We start from the raw sequence: 18,295 nt of genomic DNA, 5'->3' as shown, positions 1-18,295 counted from the left end.
CCCCACTCAATCAGGGGTGGGATCTGCTCCTTCCCGGCCTCTGCACTGAGGGCCCTGGGAGCCTGGCTGCTCCCACCACCATGGCAGCCTTCTTCCTGCAGGGGTAAACCCACTGCCCTCCTCTTCCAGTTGTGTGGGGCAGGGATTAAAGTGACCACAGGGTAAGCAGATGGGGATGGGGCCTGTGATGTGGAAGAAACCCCCCCAACCCTCCCCACCACTCAGCACTGGGGGATTGTGAAGGGCCTTGCAAATGAGGTCAGTGCCCTGCTTTGAAAAAGGGAAACTGAGGCACATGTTCATCCACAGGCAGGAGCAGCATGGAGGACAGTGTAACCACTCCCCTCCCGAAGCCAAGAATAAAACCCAGGCATCTCGGCTCCCAGCCCTCCCTGCTCTGACCACTAGATCCCATTCCTTTCCTGGTTCCCAGCTCCCTTGCTCCAACAGCTGCAAGCCTCTTCCAGATCTGGCAGGTGGACCCTGGAGTCCTACCCCTGCTGCATCCTTGCTCAACAAGACCCGAAGTGGCACAGCCCCGCTTGCGAGGGGCACAGGCATATCAGACACCTCTGCCCCTAAATCTCCCCCTGGGAGCACCCCAGAGCTACACCAGGCTTTCTTATGCCCTGTTTCTTCCCTGTTCAACATGACTGTGAGCCCTGCTGCGCACCACCCCAGAGGTGGCTGCATTTTGAGGCTGAGCAAGGCTGCCTGAGGACAAGAGGGGCAGAGATTGCTTGCAGGCTGGGTGGGGCAGGGGTGGGGACGGGGACAAGGGATGTCCTTTATATCACTGAGGGACTCGGGCAGCTCTGGACTCACAGCCCAGGCCTCCAGGGTCAGGGGAAGAGCAGGGCAGCCGGGCTGTGTAAGCCAGACTATCAGTGAGCAATGGGTGGGAGCAAAACCAGCATACCAGGGCAGGGATCTGACCCTGGGTTTTGTGCCGGCACCCTCGGTACCGGGCTGGGGACCCATGGGTGGCTCTGCCCTGTGGGCCTGCATGGAGCTTGCCATCACTTCTCACTTTCCCATCCTGCAGCAGCCCAGGCGCAGCCAGGCCATGATGAGATCCCATGGACCCCCGCTTCTGCGGCATGGCTACCCCTGCCAATGTGTCCTGCAGACCGCAGTGCCCTGGCGGGGCTGACACCAGCGCTCCAGGGCCGAGCACAACCTACTTCGTGGTGGAGAGTGTGGCAGGGCTGCTGGCCATCGCAGGCAACGCCTTCATCTGTGCCGCCATCCTGCGGGACAGAAAGCTCCGTGCTGTGGTCACCTACCACTTCCTGGCGTCATTGGCTGCAGCCGATGCACTGGTGGGGGCCGTGGCCATCCCCTGCGCCCAGCTGTCGGCCGCAGGACTGCCACAGGGCCAGCCCCGGCTCTGCCTACTCATGCTGTGCACCCTGCTGGGGCTCACTCAGGCCTCGGTCTTCGGGCTGCTGGGTGTGGCCGTGGAGCGCTACGTGGCCATCCTGCAGCCCCTGCAGTACCCGGCGGTACTGAGCCCCCGCAATGCTCGCTGGGGCATTGCCGCCTCCTGGAGCCTGGCCATGGCCCTCGGGCTCCTGCCCCTGCTGGGCTGGCACAAGCCTCTGCTGCCTGATGGGCGCTGCCTCTTCAACGCCATCATCGAGGACACCTACATGGTCTACTTCAACTTCCTGGCCTGCATGCTGCTGCCACTGGTCGTCATGCTGGGGCTCTATGCCCGCATTTTCCTGGCCGCCCGCCGCCACATCCGCCAGGTGGCAGTGCGGGGGGTACCCGGGGGCGGGCGGGGCCGGGTGCTGCGCCGGGAGCTGCATGTGGCGGCCTCGCTCTTCCTGGTGCTGTGCTGTTTTGCACTGTGCTGGCTGCCCCTGCACGTGCTCAACACTATGACACTATTCTGCCCCTCCTGCCCCCTCCCTGGTCACCTGGTACTGGCTGCCATCGCGCTGTCCCATGCCAACTCGGCCCTCAACCCTGTGCTGTACGTCCTGCGCCTGCGCGCCTTCCGCCAGGCCTTTGAGGCTGCCTTGGCCTGCAGCTGGGCCCCCCCGGGCAGGGCCCTCTCCATGGGGCTGGTGCCTTCCAGTGGGCAGGGCCTAGGCAGCAGGAATGACTTGCTGCCTGGGAAGTGAGGGGAAGTGGGGCTAAGCCTGTCCTGGGGACCCCGGGAGGCTCTGCAGAGCTCGGTGGTCCTGCCACATCCCAGCGACGGGCCTTGGGAATCGGGGAATGGAGATTCACCAGCAGTGACCTGGAGTGGAGCTGGAAATGGACCCCAGGAGGCCTATGCCCCTTCCCAGGCCAGCTCTGGGAATGGAGTCCAGTGCCCCTCCTGTCTCCATGCATTAAAGGTAACACCTGCTGCATTTGGAGCTGCCTCTTCCTTGCAGGGAGATTTATGGTGGGGAAGCGGGTTGGCAGAGAGGCACTGGGGTACGAGCACGCGTGTGTGTGTGTGTGTGTGTGTGTGTGTGTGTGTGTGTGTGTGTGTGTGTGTTTGCACGTGTGTGTGGACATGTGCACACTTCTGTGGCCCAAACGCCCTGTGCACGGGTTGTACCAGGATCTGCGTGTGCCCATGCCCCATGCGACGGGCTGGTCAGTGCTTCCCTCTCACCTCTATGATGGGGCTTGGGGGAGGCAAGGGATGGCTCTTTTCTGTCTGCACAAGAGGTGGGAAGGGAGGCTCCAGTGGATCTTAATGCCCAGACCCTTGCCAGGCTCTGTGTTAATTGGGCACCCACTGCACATGCAATGCTCATTCCCCTACATCCAGGGATGCTGCGGTGCCTCCAGTGTACTGTGCTCCTGCATCTCCCTACCCCTCCCCTCCACGCTCCCCTGGCCTGAGCCCTGGGACCCTGATAGCACCCACTGTGGAGCTGGGGTCCAGGCCAGGACTCCTGCCCCAAGCCCTAACACCATGCCAGCTCATGGAGGGGGCACTGGCTGAGCCCCTGGGGGTGGCAGAGGGGCTTTGGGGAGGAAACCTGGCAGGGGCTGGGATAGGAGCCAGGGGGAAAGAAAGGGCTGGGGGAGGGGTCACAGGGATGGAAAGGAGGAGGTGTCCCTCCCATGCCCACAAGTTGGGCCCCTCCAACTCTCCCCGTGCCCAGCGCTTGGATTGTACTGCAGGGCTAGGCAGTGGGTACCAAGGCCTTGGACCACCCAGCCACGTGTCATGGACCAGGTTACAGGTAGGATGGAGTGGGGGGACTAGGGACAGGCCAGCCCTCTGCCCCCTCTCCCACCAGGAACCTGCCCCTGCCCTGCACTGCAGCAGTCCTGTCTACCATGCAATGAGTTTGACCAGTCTCAGCCCAGCAGGGCAGATGGAGACCTAAGTTGCGGCCAGGGGCACCGACTGCCAGGAGCCCCCATACACGTTGCTGGGAGATCCTGAGAAGAGCCCTACAGCCCAGAGCAGTGGGAACGGAGAGGACCACGCTCAGTGGCAGGAGAATGAAGCAGAGCTCCATCGCCAGCCTGGAAAGCTGGAGCAAGATCCTGGGGGGGCTGCTATGACAGACAGAGGAGTCCTGGGTGCCCAAGCAGGGAGTAGGGGCACAGCTGAGCCTGCAGTCCCCAGGTCTCAGCGCAGGGTGGAGGGTTCTGGCTCTCCCAGGCTCCTGGGCATTGCTGGTTGCCACATAGGGCCAGGAAGCAATTTCCCCACCTCCTGGTGCTGCCAGTGTTGGAGATTTTCACCTCTCTCAGCAGTGTTGGGTGTTGACTGCAGCCCAGGGACTTGGACTTGGACTGGGTGGTGTTGATTTTCCTGCTAGGACTAAACCCAGAGGTGTTGGTTAGAGGGATCAGAAAGGGACCCAGTCACGTGGAATTGGACTGGAGGTGTTCCTCTGCAGCGGGGGCACGGTACTCTGCTTGGGGTCTCCTGAATGTATTTAATAATGATGTCCTGTCCTTTCATGGGGTGATTCAAACCAGGAGTCTGCAGCGTAGGCCCTATGGGCCACATCCAGCCCACAAAGAGCTTCAGTCTGGCCTGCGACAGTCTGATTCAGTTGGCGATGGAGGCAATTTAAAGAGGCTGTGTTCAAGCAGTCACCTAAAGCCTCCTGCTCTGGGCCCTTGCTGTGGTGTGCACAAAGCAATAAAACGTGACTCCGTTTAGACTTCAGGACAGGCAGGACTTGCCCTGGATGAATCCATGCTGGCTGGATTTGATCCCCTTGTCTCTTCCAGGTGCTTACAGACAAGAGTGAGCTCCGGCTTCCTCTTGGGTGACAGAAATGACCTCAAATCCTGCTGGAGTGGCAGGGGCAGGATTCCTCCCATGGTAGGAGATCACAGGAGTCTCCAAGGGCCAGGCAGCCCCTCCTCTCTGAATGACAGGCAGGTGCCTAGAGCAGAGGTATCTCCCTGTCCTGCTCCTGACAGCAAAAGCAAAAGCCTGGCTGAGCTCAGCATCCAAGCTGCTGCCCAGTGGCTCTGGGAGCAGGTCTAAGGTCCCCCTGTGCCCACCTCAGCACAGCTTAGCTGCTCCCCAAGACCTTCAGGCAGTTCTTGGACCCAGAGTATTGCTGTCCCTGGAGGGGTTCTCCTCCTTCTGCCCATCTCCCCCAGTCATGGTCCCTCAGACTCTCTTCTATTCCTCGCTCTTTCCTTTCTCTTTGGTGCTTACAGCACAGGGCAGGAAGGCATCAGGCTCCTATTCTGGACGAGGGGGCTTACAGCCTGGGTCTCTTGCTTCTCTGATGAGTGCCCAAAGCCACTGGGCTGAAACAGGGCAGGGCCCCCCTGTCGTGGCTTCGGCTGGCTGTGACATATTGCTCTGGGATGCCCAGCCAGAGCTGTCTGGATGTGGTGGTCCCCCTTGCTGGGTGATGGGGCTGTGGGGCAGGGCCTGCCAGGGGGTCTGTGCCTCTACCTGCAGGGAGGTGCAGGTGCGGGGGTGCCTCCGAGCAGCAGCAGGAGCTGATCAGGCAGACCCCTCACCCTTGTCACTCAACAAGGGGTGGAGGGCAGCTCTGCTTGCTGTGCCCCCTTTCACTGGCACTGGGGTTGTTCGGGGCACCTGTGCGAGTGTCAGAAACATTAAAGGGAGAACCAGGCAGTGCTGTGTGGGGCTGGGGCTCTAGTTGTGCCCAGGACTTTCAGTGCTTTCAGGAGCACTGATTTCCTACCCTGGCAGCCCCTGCCAGCATCCTCCTTGTCCTGGTTGCTGCTGGTGGAGGTGGGGACAAGAGCTGCCTGCAAGCCTCCCTGACAGCTCATTTCTGGGTGCGAAGCCAGGGAGCCAGCTGCTCTCCCTGTTTCCTTCCTCTCGGCTGGATGAAGTTGTTGCTGTTTAAACTATAACCACTCTGTCTGAAACCAGCCATTTTTGTGGCAGATCAGCCAGACAAATTCATTTAACCCTAGCAGGTTATGTGTCGTGGCACCCCCCACACTCTCCTCCCCTGCGTATACCCCACAACCCATGTGATGACTGCAGTGACCAAATGCTACGGAGGAAGGCAAAACCCCCTGCAGTCCATACCAATCTGGCCATGGGGCCAAATTCCTTCCTAACCCCAGCTATAGTGATTGGTCTGACCATGAGCAGAGGGGAAAGACCCTTTGGCCAGGAACCTCCAGCTTTGGTCCCAGCAGGAGCATTGGCACAGCCCAGTCAAAATCCCCAGCCTTGGCTGTAGCCAGCACCCAACGCCCCAAGGAAGACTTAAAAACACCCTGACACGTGGAGCAGAAAAGGGAGGGGGAGCAACCAGCAAAGCCCAGAAGCCTTGGAAATCCCCAGAGTAGGACGATGTAAAGTGCTCGTCCACCTCCAGCGAACAGCAGTCTCCCCTACCTTTAACAATCAGCTCATGCTAACTAGCGAGGAGCATCCTGATGACTCTGAAACTCATGCTAAGCTGGGGACTGCTTACAAAAGTTAAAATACAAAATACCGATGCTTACTGCATAGTGTAAGAGGATGCGAGTTCACAGCTAGGCCATCTGAGAAGAAATAATGAGGTATCCCTTCCAGCTTATCTTACTATATTCATGACGATTTCAAGCAGGCTCCTAGATGTAACCATGTGAAATGTTTATCCTTGTTTAATTAGTATGGTAAATATTTCTCTTGCAACTAACTCATGTTATGTACTGGAAGAGTCATTCTCCATATGTGATAGAGGTCTCCTCCTGATTGATTTCTGTTCTGTCTAGTGGTTCCCTTGGTTTTCCAAGGATGCTCCCCAAAACCTTGTGTTTTTCTGGGTTGTTAATCAGTTCCTTGATATGTTCTAAACTTAGAAATGGATAACCTCGTTTCACCGGAGAAGGTCATTCATTCAAATTGGAACTTTCTGATAACCAATAATGAGCAGTTTGATTACAGGATTTTCCGGTCAAATACTGCTTGGGACTCGCTCTTGATTTACACAACTTCAAGAATGCTTTGAAGATGCTGAACCAAGGGTATAAAAAAAAAGTGGAACAGCTAACAGGATGTACTTCAGGACTGAAAGATCTCTCTGACAAGAACTGCTGCTGCGCCCCAGCCATCTCAAGAAGCCGGAAGAAACAGCTTATCTCTCTTGTCGCCTGTTTGGTGGGAAATCATCACTGTATAGCTAATCAGTGGACTTTGCTTTGCACTCATTTGACTTTGAATACTTGCAGTAAATAAAGCCTCTCTAGTCACTCATCGAATGAGGTGTCGTGTCAATCCCTTAGGCTAGTGCAGAATCCTAGGTTTTTTATTTGCTGACACATCCCCCATTGTTTCATTATCCAGCTAAATTCCTGTAAGAGGGGATGTTCACTGCCACAACTGGAAGATGTGATTTTTTGCAACATCAACCATTTGCTCTGTTTTAGAGCCCTGTTCCATTAATGGCTAAGAGCAAATGGCTGTAAACTACATCTCTGAAATTAAAAAAGCAACTACTTCTATCAGTGTGTTCCAGTTCCAGCATGTTCTCCTTCCCTGGGCACAAATATGACCAACAAAGCTCTCAGGGGGTGCATCTATATGTGAGATTTACTGTGCAATAGGCTAACTTGCTGCACAGTAAAGCGTTACTATCTACACATGTGCGGCAATTATGCCAGTGTAGACAAACATACTGTGCTGTTGGATAGTCCTGTCAGATACAAGTATTATCTGATGGCAGGGTAAATTATTGCGCTTAAATGCACATGTAGACGGTTGTGTCCAGATCAATTTACTCCAGCTCACACTGCACTGGAGTTTAAATAATCGCATTAATTGCACATGTAGACATGCCCAGGGAGTATCAATAGGCTTTTTTTTTCTCTGTTTAACTTGAAGCACCACCTAAAACATCATGTCCAATAAATCAAATTACTACTGCTGCTGTTTAAATATGTGCTTTATGTCTACAGCTTGTGGCGTACCAAATCTGACTGCTAATGCAAAAGGATGAAGGTTTATTTCCAGACTAATCTTTGACACATTAAAAGGTAAACTAGGATCTGTTCTATTCCAAAATGCTGTGAATTGCCACATATACAAAAATCTGTGGATTATGTCTGGCAGAAAACAGACCCATCACAAAACTAAGTTATTCTGGATGGTACCCAAATGTGGTGGCCAAAACCAGAGGGGTTTCTATCAAGAGCAATAAATATATGCTCTTGGAGACATTCAGGCCATTGTTTAGCAGTTAAGGTTAGCTAATGCAAAGCTTGCAAGTTTGCAACCTGCAAGTGGAATTTGTCTGTCACAATTTAACCACAGTATTGAATCTAACTGTTTGCACTGATCGTGGGCCCCAAAAATGAACAAACTACAAGATTAGCTGATCTGACAGGTTTTTTAAAGGTCAGCCATAACAAGATCTGACCACCTAATATAATTAGCACATTCCTAGGAATCCAAGGAATAAAAAACTAAGGGGTTGAGCTTGGGCAGGTAATGCTAATTTCAAGCCTTAAAGTAATGTGGTGTAATTTGCTTATTGGGTGAACCTGAGTTTGGCTGGTAAATTTTCATGATAATTTCTAAAACCCTTTGATCCCATAGGGTAACAGCTATAGGGCAAGATTGTGAGTGGCTTTAAAGCCAACAGATTAGAATAAGATAAGGCATAAAGGAACATGCATGTCAAGTGACCAGTTAGAAGGACGGGACAGAAGGACCATCACTGTACCAAGTCTGGACCCCAGACTCCCAGTGTGAGTGAGGACTGGATCCTGATAAGGGACCTTCCCGGTGACCCCTTAGACAGCATTGATTGGGGACGCCTGACTTCGCTGGAACAACTTGGTGCGCACCTGGCATAGAGGGACTGCCAATAAGTTGCCAACCCCATGTGGGAACTCTTGTCATTCTGCCTATCTGTTATTATCATTCACTATTTGCTTTTTATTACTGTACTATCTGTTTGTCGCATTAACCTTTCTGTTAACTGTTGTATGCTAAGCTATAAGTAAATTTCCCTATACTTCACTCCCGACTCACCTCCTTGATCCCAAACCCAGAAGCCTAACATCTGATACTCTCATAGCGCCTAGCCGGCCTGAGACACCCAAGGTCAGCAATACTGAAGCATGGAACGAAATGAGATGAGTAGAACACGTAAGGACTGTGGCAGTTTCACTCGCATCTCAGCAGTCAGTGGTCTCTCTTGAACTCCTGCACTGAACTGCCTCTGAAAAATCTCGTTTCTGACTGGCTCAGGGGACTAGACCTCTAAACTCGCTCCTGCTCTGGAACATGAAGCATAGGAGAGATCTCAAGTTAGTTCTGACTCAGGCTGCAGTCCTGCAAGGATTTATACAGTCTTAATGTTATGCACCGTGAGTAGTGCTACTACTCACAGCAAAGATGAACTTGAACATCATTGAAGGTTGGGGGCAAAGCCCTTCAGAATGACTGTGGTGGTTCAGAGACCTTGTTAGACTTGTGGACCCCCCATTAAACTCAAGACACCCTCTGAACATGCCTGATTTCAGTCGTCATGCTTTTTTTTTTACTACAAAAACGTCAGACAGCCATTCTTCTGTTGGAGAGAACTCAGAATGCCCACAACAGGGCTGAATATTTTTAACACTATGGAGTCCTATTGGAAACCTCTGCGCTTAATTTGGGAAGCATATTTGCACACCTAACAGTGCTAACATTGCGTGGCATCCTGTGGCACCCTTGAAAGGATCTCAAGGCACCCAGGATGCCACAGCACCCTAGTCGAGAATCATTGCTGTAAGGCCATAAGCTGAGTGGCTTGAATTGAGATTCGTTGCCCATGAGCATTGAACCTTATCACCCTGTGTATCAGAGTACAGCTCAATGAATATTCACCTCAAGAGAAATGGAAATGGGCATGGGCAAGGAGTCTTAGGTGATCCTTTGCAAACCAATGGGGGCAGGAAGCCCATCCCAATGATGGAGGAGTGGAGGGTACAGGGGAAGTGGGATCTGTCTCTCAACACAAGTCGTTATCTGGGATGAGTCATTAGCAGGATGCTGTCCCTTATCTGTCCCTTATCTTGAATGATTTGTGTATCCACAATATGCCAAGAATATTCCAAACTTTCTAGGTGACATGATTGCACCCCATGCAGCTCACAGGCTAATAGAAACTTTCCTTTGAATTCAAAGCAGCAGAAGACTGAAATGCTCCTCAGACAACAAGTGTCTCCAGCTTTCTGGAATGTCAGAGCACTTGCACACGTGACAGGGGTTTATTTCTCAGAGCTTCAGTCTATGCCCCCTAAATTGAAATGACGGGTTTTAATTTTTCCGTCACTGTGTACACGCAATCGCTCGGAAATCTCATAAAATGCTCAGCGCGCTGTTCACCATAAATTACTGCAGGAGGTGTCACATAACAACCTACCCCGTTGATCTTTTCTTGCTAAATTGCAGCAGGGGGTACTGAAACTGCCGCTGCCCACATGGAGCCCCACGCCCACCCCTAGGCACTGGCCCAGCTGGAGGGGAGGAGGTGCTCATTGCCCACCCCTGATGCCCATGGCCAGGCTGCCAACAACTGTGAGAAAACCCTTTGCCCCGGCACAGACTGACACCTCCTCCCTCCCCACCACCACAAAGCAAAGGAAAACCTTTAGAATTCAGCCATCTCCAGCTACCCTTCTTTCCTTTCCCACTCCCACTGCAGACAATGTACTTATGAGACAGACAGAACTGCTGCAACAATTTATTTTATTTTATTTATAGAAACACTCAAGGGTAACAGTTAACAGCTGAACATTTTAGCATAGTGGCCTACAGAGCACCCTTTTCATCTGCAGCCACCAAAATGTTTGCAGCCAGGCAATTCTGCACAATAGCTCCCTGACCACTGTTTTCTTGCTGATCTAAGGGGGCACCATGCATTGCCTGGCCACTTCTGTGTCTGGCCAATGCCTCCTTCACTTCCAGCAATTCCTCAGGCCAGGAGTCACTGAAAATCACCCCCTTGGTCTCGCTAATATTGTGGAGTATGCAGGTTGCCACAATGAAAGCGGTAATGTTTTCTGGCTCCACCTCGAGCCTGTAGTTCAGTGATCTCCATTGTGCTTCCAGATGCCCAAAGGTATATTCAACAGTCATATGGCATTTGCTGAGGTGGTAATTGTGGCATGCACATTAAGGGACGCTACTATGCAAAGCCACCTACCTTACTCTACCAGGCCCAAAACCTTGCTTTGGGAGTCTTCCTTGGGGAGCCTACAGCTGGCTGTCCCACTTCCTGGAGAACATCCGCAAGCCTGGGGTAACGCTGCCACCACCCAGACACTGGTCTCTTTGCAGGGCTCTTTGCAGCCCGGGGCGCACAGATCCTGTGAACCTTGGGGGTGCTTTGCTCACAGTAATATTTCTGGGTGCTTCTTTTAGCCTGAAGCATCCCAAGATTACAGAGATTGGATGCAGTGATCCTTTTAAGATGCGACTGGCCTAAACGTAAATCCTAACTCCTGGCAGGTATCCAAGTTTTTACTTAGACAAAATCACCAGGCAGCAGCCTGCAGTATTTGCTTGTAGCTTGCAAAATGCCTGCCAGAAGAATGAGAACCCTCCCCCCCCCGATTCCCCTGGGAATTTTATCTGGCCAGGTCACCAGATTGACCAGTCTGAACCAAGAAAAAAACAAGGAGAGAGAGGGGTCACTTGGGATAGTGAGGGTCAGAGAGAGGGGTAGGGGATTGCTTCACAGCAATTGAATGAGGACTTTTGCCACTCAGTAATTTGTCCTCCATATGGCTTCATGAGCCAGGGCAGGAAGGGGTAAGCTGTATCCGCTATGAAAAGCAGGGCATGGAGCCACCCTGGATCAGTACATCGGGGACCACAGGTGCATATTGTCCTTTCTCCATCATGCCAGGCTGCGGGCAGTTTTGAAAGACATGTGCATCATGAGTGCTGCCTGCCCAGCCTGTATAAATGTTAGTGAAGCATCCTTAGTGATCAGCTATAGCTCAGAAGATCACCGAGGCAAATCCCTGCCTGTTGATGACAACCATCTCTCTTGGGATGGGGATAGGACCAGGAGAGATGCACACATGCAGTTAGGGAGCCCCATTGCCTTGAAGCCTTCAACAACTTCCCTGGGGTTATGGAGGCAGATGGAAGTTGTTCACCGCAACATCCTGCAGCACTTGGCATACCTCATGTACTGCCTTCCCGGCCATGCAGGATGAAGGGTTTCTACAAATACATTAGCCACAAGATAAAGGTTAGGGAAAGTGTGGGCCCATTACTGAATGGGGGAGGCAACCTAGTGACAGCTGATGGGGAAAAGGCTGAAGTGCTCAGTGCCTTTTTCAGCTCAGTCTTCACAGGAAAAATCAGCTCTCAAACTACTGCAGTGGGCAGCATGGTTTGGGGAGAAGGTGAGCAGTCCTCGGTGCAGGTTAGGGACTATTTAGATAAGCTAAATAATGATTGCAGAGCTGCTGGTCATTATCTTTAAAAACTCATGGTGATCAGGGGAGGTCCTGGATGATAGGAAAAGGGCAAATATAGTGCCCATCTTTAAGAAAGGGAAGAAGGAGGATCCAGGGAACTACAGAGAAGTCAGCCTCACCTCAGTCCTGGGAAAAATAAGGGAGCAGGTCCTCAAGGAATCCATTTCTTGGAGGAGAAGAACGTGATTAGGACCAGTCAGCATGGATGCACCAAGGCAAGTCATGCCTGACCGACCTGATTGCCCAGGAAAGGCCGTCTCCCAGAGTGCTGAAACGTGCATGTTTGCATCATTTTGCATCACAGACCATAAGTGTCTATCAGTTAAACAAGCCTAGGTGGTCAGACAGCTCACGGGTGGATCCAGAGGCAAACACTTCCATATCTTTGCCCTTGCTGCCAAACTAGGGGGCAGGGGGAAGGCGTGAGCAGCAGCAGTGCTCACCCTGGGTTTCAGAGCCATGCAAAGGTCATGGTTCTGCAGGACCCATCTGATGAGCTGGTGGGCTGAGAGGGCTGTGCAGCACCTGCACGATGACAAAGTGAGGTGCAAGCAACCTAGATCCACCCCAGGACAGGTCTGGCAACTGAACCGCTCACTTTAAATTTCTCTGGGACTGGCTTGAAAGAAGCACTCCCAGGAAAGTAACCGACTCGCATTCACTAGTGCGTTGGCCAGTGTCCCGGTACAGTCAATAGCCGGCAGAAACTCTGGAAAAGTTCCTGTTCACTTTTTCATCCTGGATGCACAGAACGCCAATCTACTTGAGTGTGGATTTCACAGACTGTTGCTGATTGATGAGTTGAAAAGAGTAGAGGGTGGTCTTGTACTACTTGTAGAGATCTCACAGGACACAAAGATAAGGCCCATGGACACGCCATTGCTACAACAGTGGCTATGAAGAGATAAATCCTGTTTTACACCTCTGGAAGGCCTTCCTGGGACAAGCTCAGAGCACTCTACAAACGTGAATAAAGCCACACAAAGCCCTGTGATGTCATCCCACCCACTTCATTAGTAACAGCATCCTACCCACTTAAAATCTTCATTGAGAAGGATCTCAAAGCTCTACAGAAACACCCAGAGACTGAGCAGCTGAGTAACAAACAGCACTATTACATAGATGTTGTGAGGCGGAAGCACACCACATCCGCTGGATGACGATTGGAGTTTCAGGTGAACAGGAAGCCCACCTGGGATGTAGAGAGATCACCCCTCTCTTCCACGCAGTGTGAGGGGACCCCCGATAACACCGAGCAGACAGACCTTTAATAGTGCAACTCCTCTAGAGAGTCAGGGTTGAATTCTCCACTGTTTTTACCCCAGTACAACTATGGACCCTGCTGGAATTTCACGTACAAAACCCAGTAGAGTTCAGGACAGGATTATGCCTGGTTTATATGAGTTTTCTACACTGAGGAGTGCAATTTTTTTTTTTAGTTGAATCAGTACAATCCCTAACCTTGGCAATAGCTGTATTGATAAAACGTGTACTGATGATACACATTTGATATACATGTACTGTATAAGCCCAGTTCATTCCTATAAGCTCTACCAGCAGAAGAGATCTTTGCCGCATGCTAACTGCACCCATAACTCAGGTGCTGTATTGACTGGATAGATGGTACCATTTGCCAATATGCAGAATTAAATTAAGATTGGAGTGAAGTTGTAGGCATGATGGTTCAGGAAATAGCAAGAGCCAAGGCTTTTAATGTGATATCTTGTGATGCTGGACTATCTGTAGAGCTGGGAGAGCTGTTGGACAAGTTTGTGGACTGAAAAAGAGCACCTCATGCCTGAACCTTGCCAAATAGCTCTCCATACTATATAACTGGTCCATAAAAGATATCATCAGAAAGCCTTGTCTTTCTTTAGTTCGAGTAGCATTTACCCAACTGTGTGCACCAACCCTAGGGACTGCCATGTCCAGCAGCAAAGCACCTTCATCCTTCTGCCACTTTGAAGGTACCATATAGACAAACTGTCTCAGAGATGGCAAAGGTGCCCCTCTCACCTGCCTTCTCCCTGACTACAGACTGACACAGCTAACTGCTCCATCTGCCAGTTTTTTAAACTTTTTCTCTGCTGCCATTCTGGCAACAAGGGGCAGCACAGGGACACAGCAGTGGAGGAGTGGGCCAGCTGCTTCATTCAGACCCCTTGCATGATTCACAAGATAAACCCAGAGATTTGTGAGTTTATAGATGGTTACAAGGTCCCCCCTCAGCCTTCTCTTGTGAAGGCTGAACAGGTTCAGGTCCCGTAACCTCTCATTGCAGGGTCTGCCCTGCTGTCCCTGGATCGTGCAGGTGGCCCTCCTCTGGACCCTCTCCATGTTGTCCACATCCCTCCTGAAGTGCGGCGCCCAGACCAGGACACAGTACTCCAGCTGTGGCCTGACCAGTGTCGTGTAGAGGGGGAGGATCACCTCCTTGGCCCTGCTTGAGATGCACCTGTGGATGCACGATAAGGTCTGGTTAGCCCTGCCGACCGTGACCTCGCATTGTCGGCCCATGTTCATCTTGGGATCAATGATGACTCCAAGATCCCTTTCTGCCTCCGTGCTCTCAAGAAGGGAGTTTCCCATCTTACAAGTGTGCTGCTGGTTACTACTGCCCAAGTGCAGCACCCTGCACTTTTCAGTATTGAAATGCATCCTGTTTTTGTTAGCCCACCCCTGCAACCTATCCAGGTCTTTCTGCAGTTTTCCCTCCCTACTAGCATGCCCACCTCACCCCAAATTTTGGTATCATCAGCAAATTTGAACAGGTTGCTTTTCACCCCTTCGTCCAAATCGCTGATAAATTGAACAGCGTGGGCCCAAGGACCGAGCCCTGGGGGACTGCACTGCCCATTTCCCCCAGGTTGAATATGACCCATCCACCACCACCCTCTGAGTACGACCCTTCAGCCAATTCACAATCCATCTGACCGTGTAGGCATCGATGCCACAGTCACCTAGTTTTTTAATGAGGATGGGGTGGTCGACAGTGTCAAAGGCCTTGCTGAAGTCCAGAAAGACTACATCCATGGCAACACCTGCACCCAATGCTTTTGCGACCTGATCGTAAAAGGCAATCAGGTTGGTCTGACATGACCTGCCCCTAATGAAACCGTGCTGGTTGCCCCTGAGCATCATCCCCGATGCCGGCTCGTCACAGATGTGCTCCTTGATGATCTTCTCAAAGAGTTTCCCCAGGAAACTCTTCACTGCATCATCTTGCCTTAAACCACTAAGGGTCTAAGGTGGCAGGACCTCTGGGTATCCACTGCATACACAGGGAAGGTCAAGGGCTCACACACCCATTCTTAGTTTAACGTTCAGGCTAGTGACATTCTTTAAATCAGACCCTGTGGGACCTTACCATGAAGAGACAGCTTCTGCAGTGTTAGGAGGAAGATCTCACCATTTTCCAGTATCTCCTTGTGCATCTCATCAATCGTCTTTGCCTCCCTATTCCCACCTACCTACTTCATCATCCCAGCCAAGGAGGTGCAGGTGCTCTCTCCTCTCTTCCCAAACTTCTCCTGAGTTAGAAAATTTCCTCCTCTCTGAAGAAAATGTGGCTTCTGAAATGCTGGCTTCTGCAGACAGCCCTGCAGAAAGAAACAGCATTGCTAGACAGGCAGAGAAGTGGGAGCTGGCAGGAGCAGGGGCAGGACGGTTGGGACTGTCTCCAGCATCCCATTGTTGCTAAAGGACATGTCATAAAGGGAGTCCCATCCCTCTCGCTGGTGCTGCCCCAGCCTGGAGCAGGCAGTTGTTACAACGGCAGCATCAAGCAAGCTCTCTCCTTAGGGATGGATTTAAATATATCGTTCAGCATCTTGGAAACAAGGGTAAATTTGTATTTTCTTTCTCACTATGATCAGGTGAGTGCCCATAGCCTCCAGTTAACGTAATTTTAAGAACTGGCAGAGACATAATCTGTTTCTCACTTCTTGTGCTTCTTCATGTTCTCCAACCATGGATAGTGAAAACAGGCCCCATTTTCTCCTGAGAGCGGTGATGCGGCTGCCCAGCCGTGCACTCCTGGGTTCAGGTTTTACAGCATGCAATGGGGATTCCTCCCAGTTGAAATACTCCCTTTGTACAGATCCCCGTAACTGAAGTCTAGTTCAGCCAAGGCCATGATACTCCCCAAGCTCTTCAGCCAAAAATGAAAAGCACGTAATAAAGCAATGATTGCCTTGGGTTCCTCTTAGGAACACCCGAGCTATTGAAAAAAAGTCTTGGCCTGGACTTTCAGGAGCAACTAGTGATTTTAGGCCTCCACTTCTTCATGCCAACCTGGGGTACTGAGGAAGAGCCTAGTTTGCCAGGAAATACAGAGCCTTTGTCTTCTTACTCAAGCTCCACCAAGTCATTTGGAAATTGGGACATCGAAAGGCAACCCAAGTCACTCAACATCTGTGAAAGCTCAGATTTAAAGTTGTACATAGCCACCCAGCAAATCAGCAGTGGCACCAGGAGCGTCCCCTCCATAAAAGCCTCCAAAGGACGAAAGTATAGAAGAAATCAGGGGAAATATTTTCAGTCTTAACTTTCCCACTTGGAGCATTTGGAACCTGTTAGCAGGGGACCCCTTCCCCTATTACTTGGAGCAATTGGGGCTTGCAAGGAGACTGGCTGCAAAGAGCTGTGCTACCTGCACCTGCTGCCAGTAGAACAGGGGGTGGCTGAGCAGGGGGTTAGCAGCACCTGGGCCCTATTAACAGCAAGGCAAGCCCCGTGACCAGAGTGGGGGGAGAAGCAAGGACCATATAAGCCTGAGCCTGAAGCTCAAAGCTCAGACCCTGACAGCAGAAGGAGCTGTACAGTAGAGGTGTGGCATATGAATCATAGAAAATAAGGGTGGGAAGGGACCTCCGGAGGTCACATCTAGTCCAACTCCCTGATCAAAGCAGGACCAGCCCCAAATACATCATCCCAGCCAAGGCTTTGTCTGTCCGTGTCTTAAAAACTTTCAAGGATGGAGAAGTGGTGCGTTTTATTTCTGTTGCTTTTGGGGTTTATATTACACCAGAGGATCAGATTGTGGTGGTTGGGAAGAACTGGAGCCACATGGCAAGGTGCCTAGAAGACTCTGGGTTTCAAGCCCTGCAAAGGGCAGCTTTTAATACCCAAAAATCATCAGGCAAGTCAGTAGCATGCTGTTCTTTGCTGAGACTGTGAAACATTGAAATACAGATGGTGCCATCTAGTGGGTTTTCCAGTTTGTTGTCATGCTCTGCTAATTAAGCTCTTTTCCTGAACTCCTTGGGCTGGGCACAGATGCACGGGACAACGGCACCGTTCCCCAAACTCCCTGACTGGGAACCAGCTGATAACTGCTGAGGGTCAGAGGTGTGCACAAGCACAGCGCTGAATGCTTCAGGGAGAACAGCCACCTCTCAGACGCTGAAGTGCCGTGGCCTTGATCCTGGTGGCATCGGGGGGTGGGGAAGTGAGCATCCAGCCCAGCAGCCCTGGCAGTAAGTGAGGCCCTGGAGCAGGTGGCCAACCTGCAGCAGAGGTGCCACGAGTGGCACCGGCAGCCTCTGTGTAGCACGCACAGCAGATTTTGGAGGGGCAGGCAACTCAGGGGCAGAAAGGGCAGGGAGCAGAAAGCAGAGCAGCAGATAGTATGGAGGCTGTTTTTCCTGCCCCAGAGGCCTGGAGGGTTGCCATGTGACTCCCACATTTCAGAGAGGCTCTAGAGGGGACACGAGGAACTACAGACCACTGATCCAAACCTCTGTTCCTGGGAATCTGATAGAAAAAGTCATAATAAAGTATTGTTCAGCAAACTACTGGGAAGCCCCAATCCCATTGCTGTTAAGGCTCCAGGCCATGAGGACACCCTTTTTCTCAGGGTGTGGACAGACACCACAATTAGAAGGCACAAAGGCAAATGAAGCACTTTTTATTCACTTTTATATTCAAGCCTTCTGCATACAAGTGGAAGGGTCAGGGAAGGGGAACGGAAGAGGCTGCTGCTTTAGCGGGCTCTGCTCGGGAAGGTGAGGGAGAATAAGAGATGCTATGTGGAGGGGCAAAGCAATGCAGAAGCTTCTGGCTAATATGGGCAGGTATTTGATATGGGACACGGGAAGGATGCTAGCAGAAGGTGCTGGAGCACCAAAGAAATGAAGCTGTGCAGGTCCCAGGCAATCTGGACCAGAGGCTTTGGTCTAAAGCTTTGCAACCCTCAGATCAGGCCAGCTACCCAATTGCTACAAAGAAAAGGCACGGTGAAGAAGACATGGGAAATCAGCAGTCAAAGATGCATGTGTAAAAGTGCCCAGAAGTACTAGATTTAATGCGCATTACCCAAAATGCATTAATAAATGTATAGACATGCCCACTGTTCCTCAGCTTCCCTTTGTGCAAAACTGAAATAATGATACTGACCTTCCTCCAT

At 51.6% G+C, this 18,295-nt stretch overlaps 1 protein-coding gene across 1 annotated transcript; it reads left to right on the top strand.

Moving 5' to 3' along the window:
• The first annotated feature begins 1,100 nt into the window (after positions 1 to 1,100).
• Positions 1,101 to 2,132, top strand: LOC102559764 (adenosine receptor A2a-like). The gene has a single exon (XM_059719056.1). It carries the CDS (start codon positions 1,101 to 1,103, stop codon positions 2,130 to 2,132), a length of 1,032 nt encoding a protein of 343 aa, XP_059575039.1.
• Positions 2,133 to 18,295: the final 16,163 nt, after the last annotated feature.

The sequence above is a fragment of the Alligator mississippiensis genome, chromosome 15 (assembly GCF_030867095.1).
Source record: "Alligator mississippiensis isolate rAllMis1 chromosome 15, rAllMis1, whole genome shotgun sequence".
In the NCBI taxonomy this organism is placed as follows: domain Eukaryota; kingdom Metazoa; phylum Chordata; order Crocodylia; family Alligatoridae; genus Alligator; species Alligator mississippiensis.
This window is presented reverse-complemented; position numbering and strand designations above follow the sequence as displayed.

What these genes read in the sequence shown, in the direction of transcription:
- LOC102559764 (XM_059719056.1), top strand. Translation starts at nt 1,101, where the DNA reads ATGGCTACCCCTGCCAATGTGTCCTGCAGACCGCAGTGCCCTGGCGGG.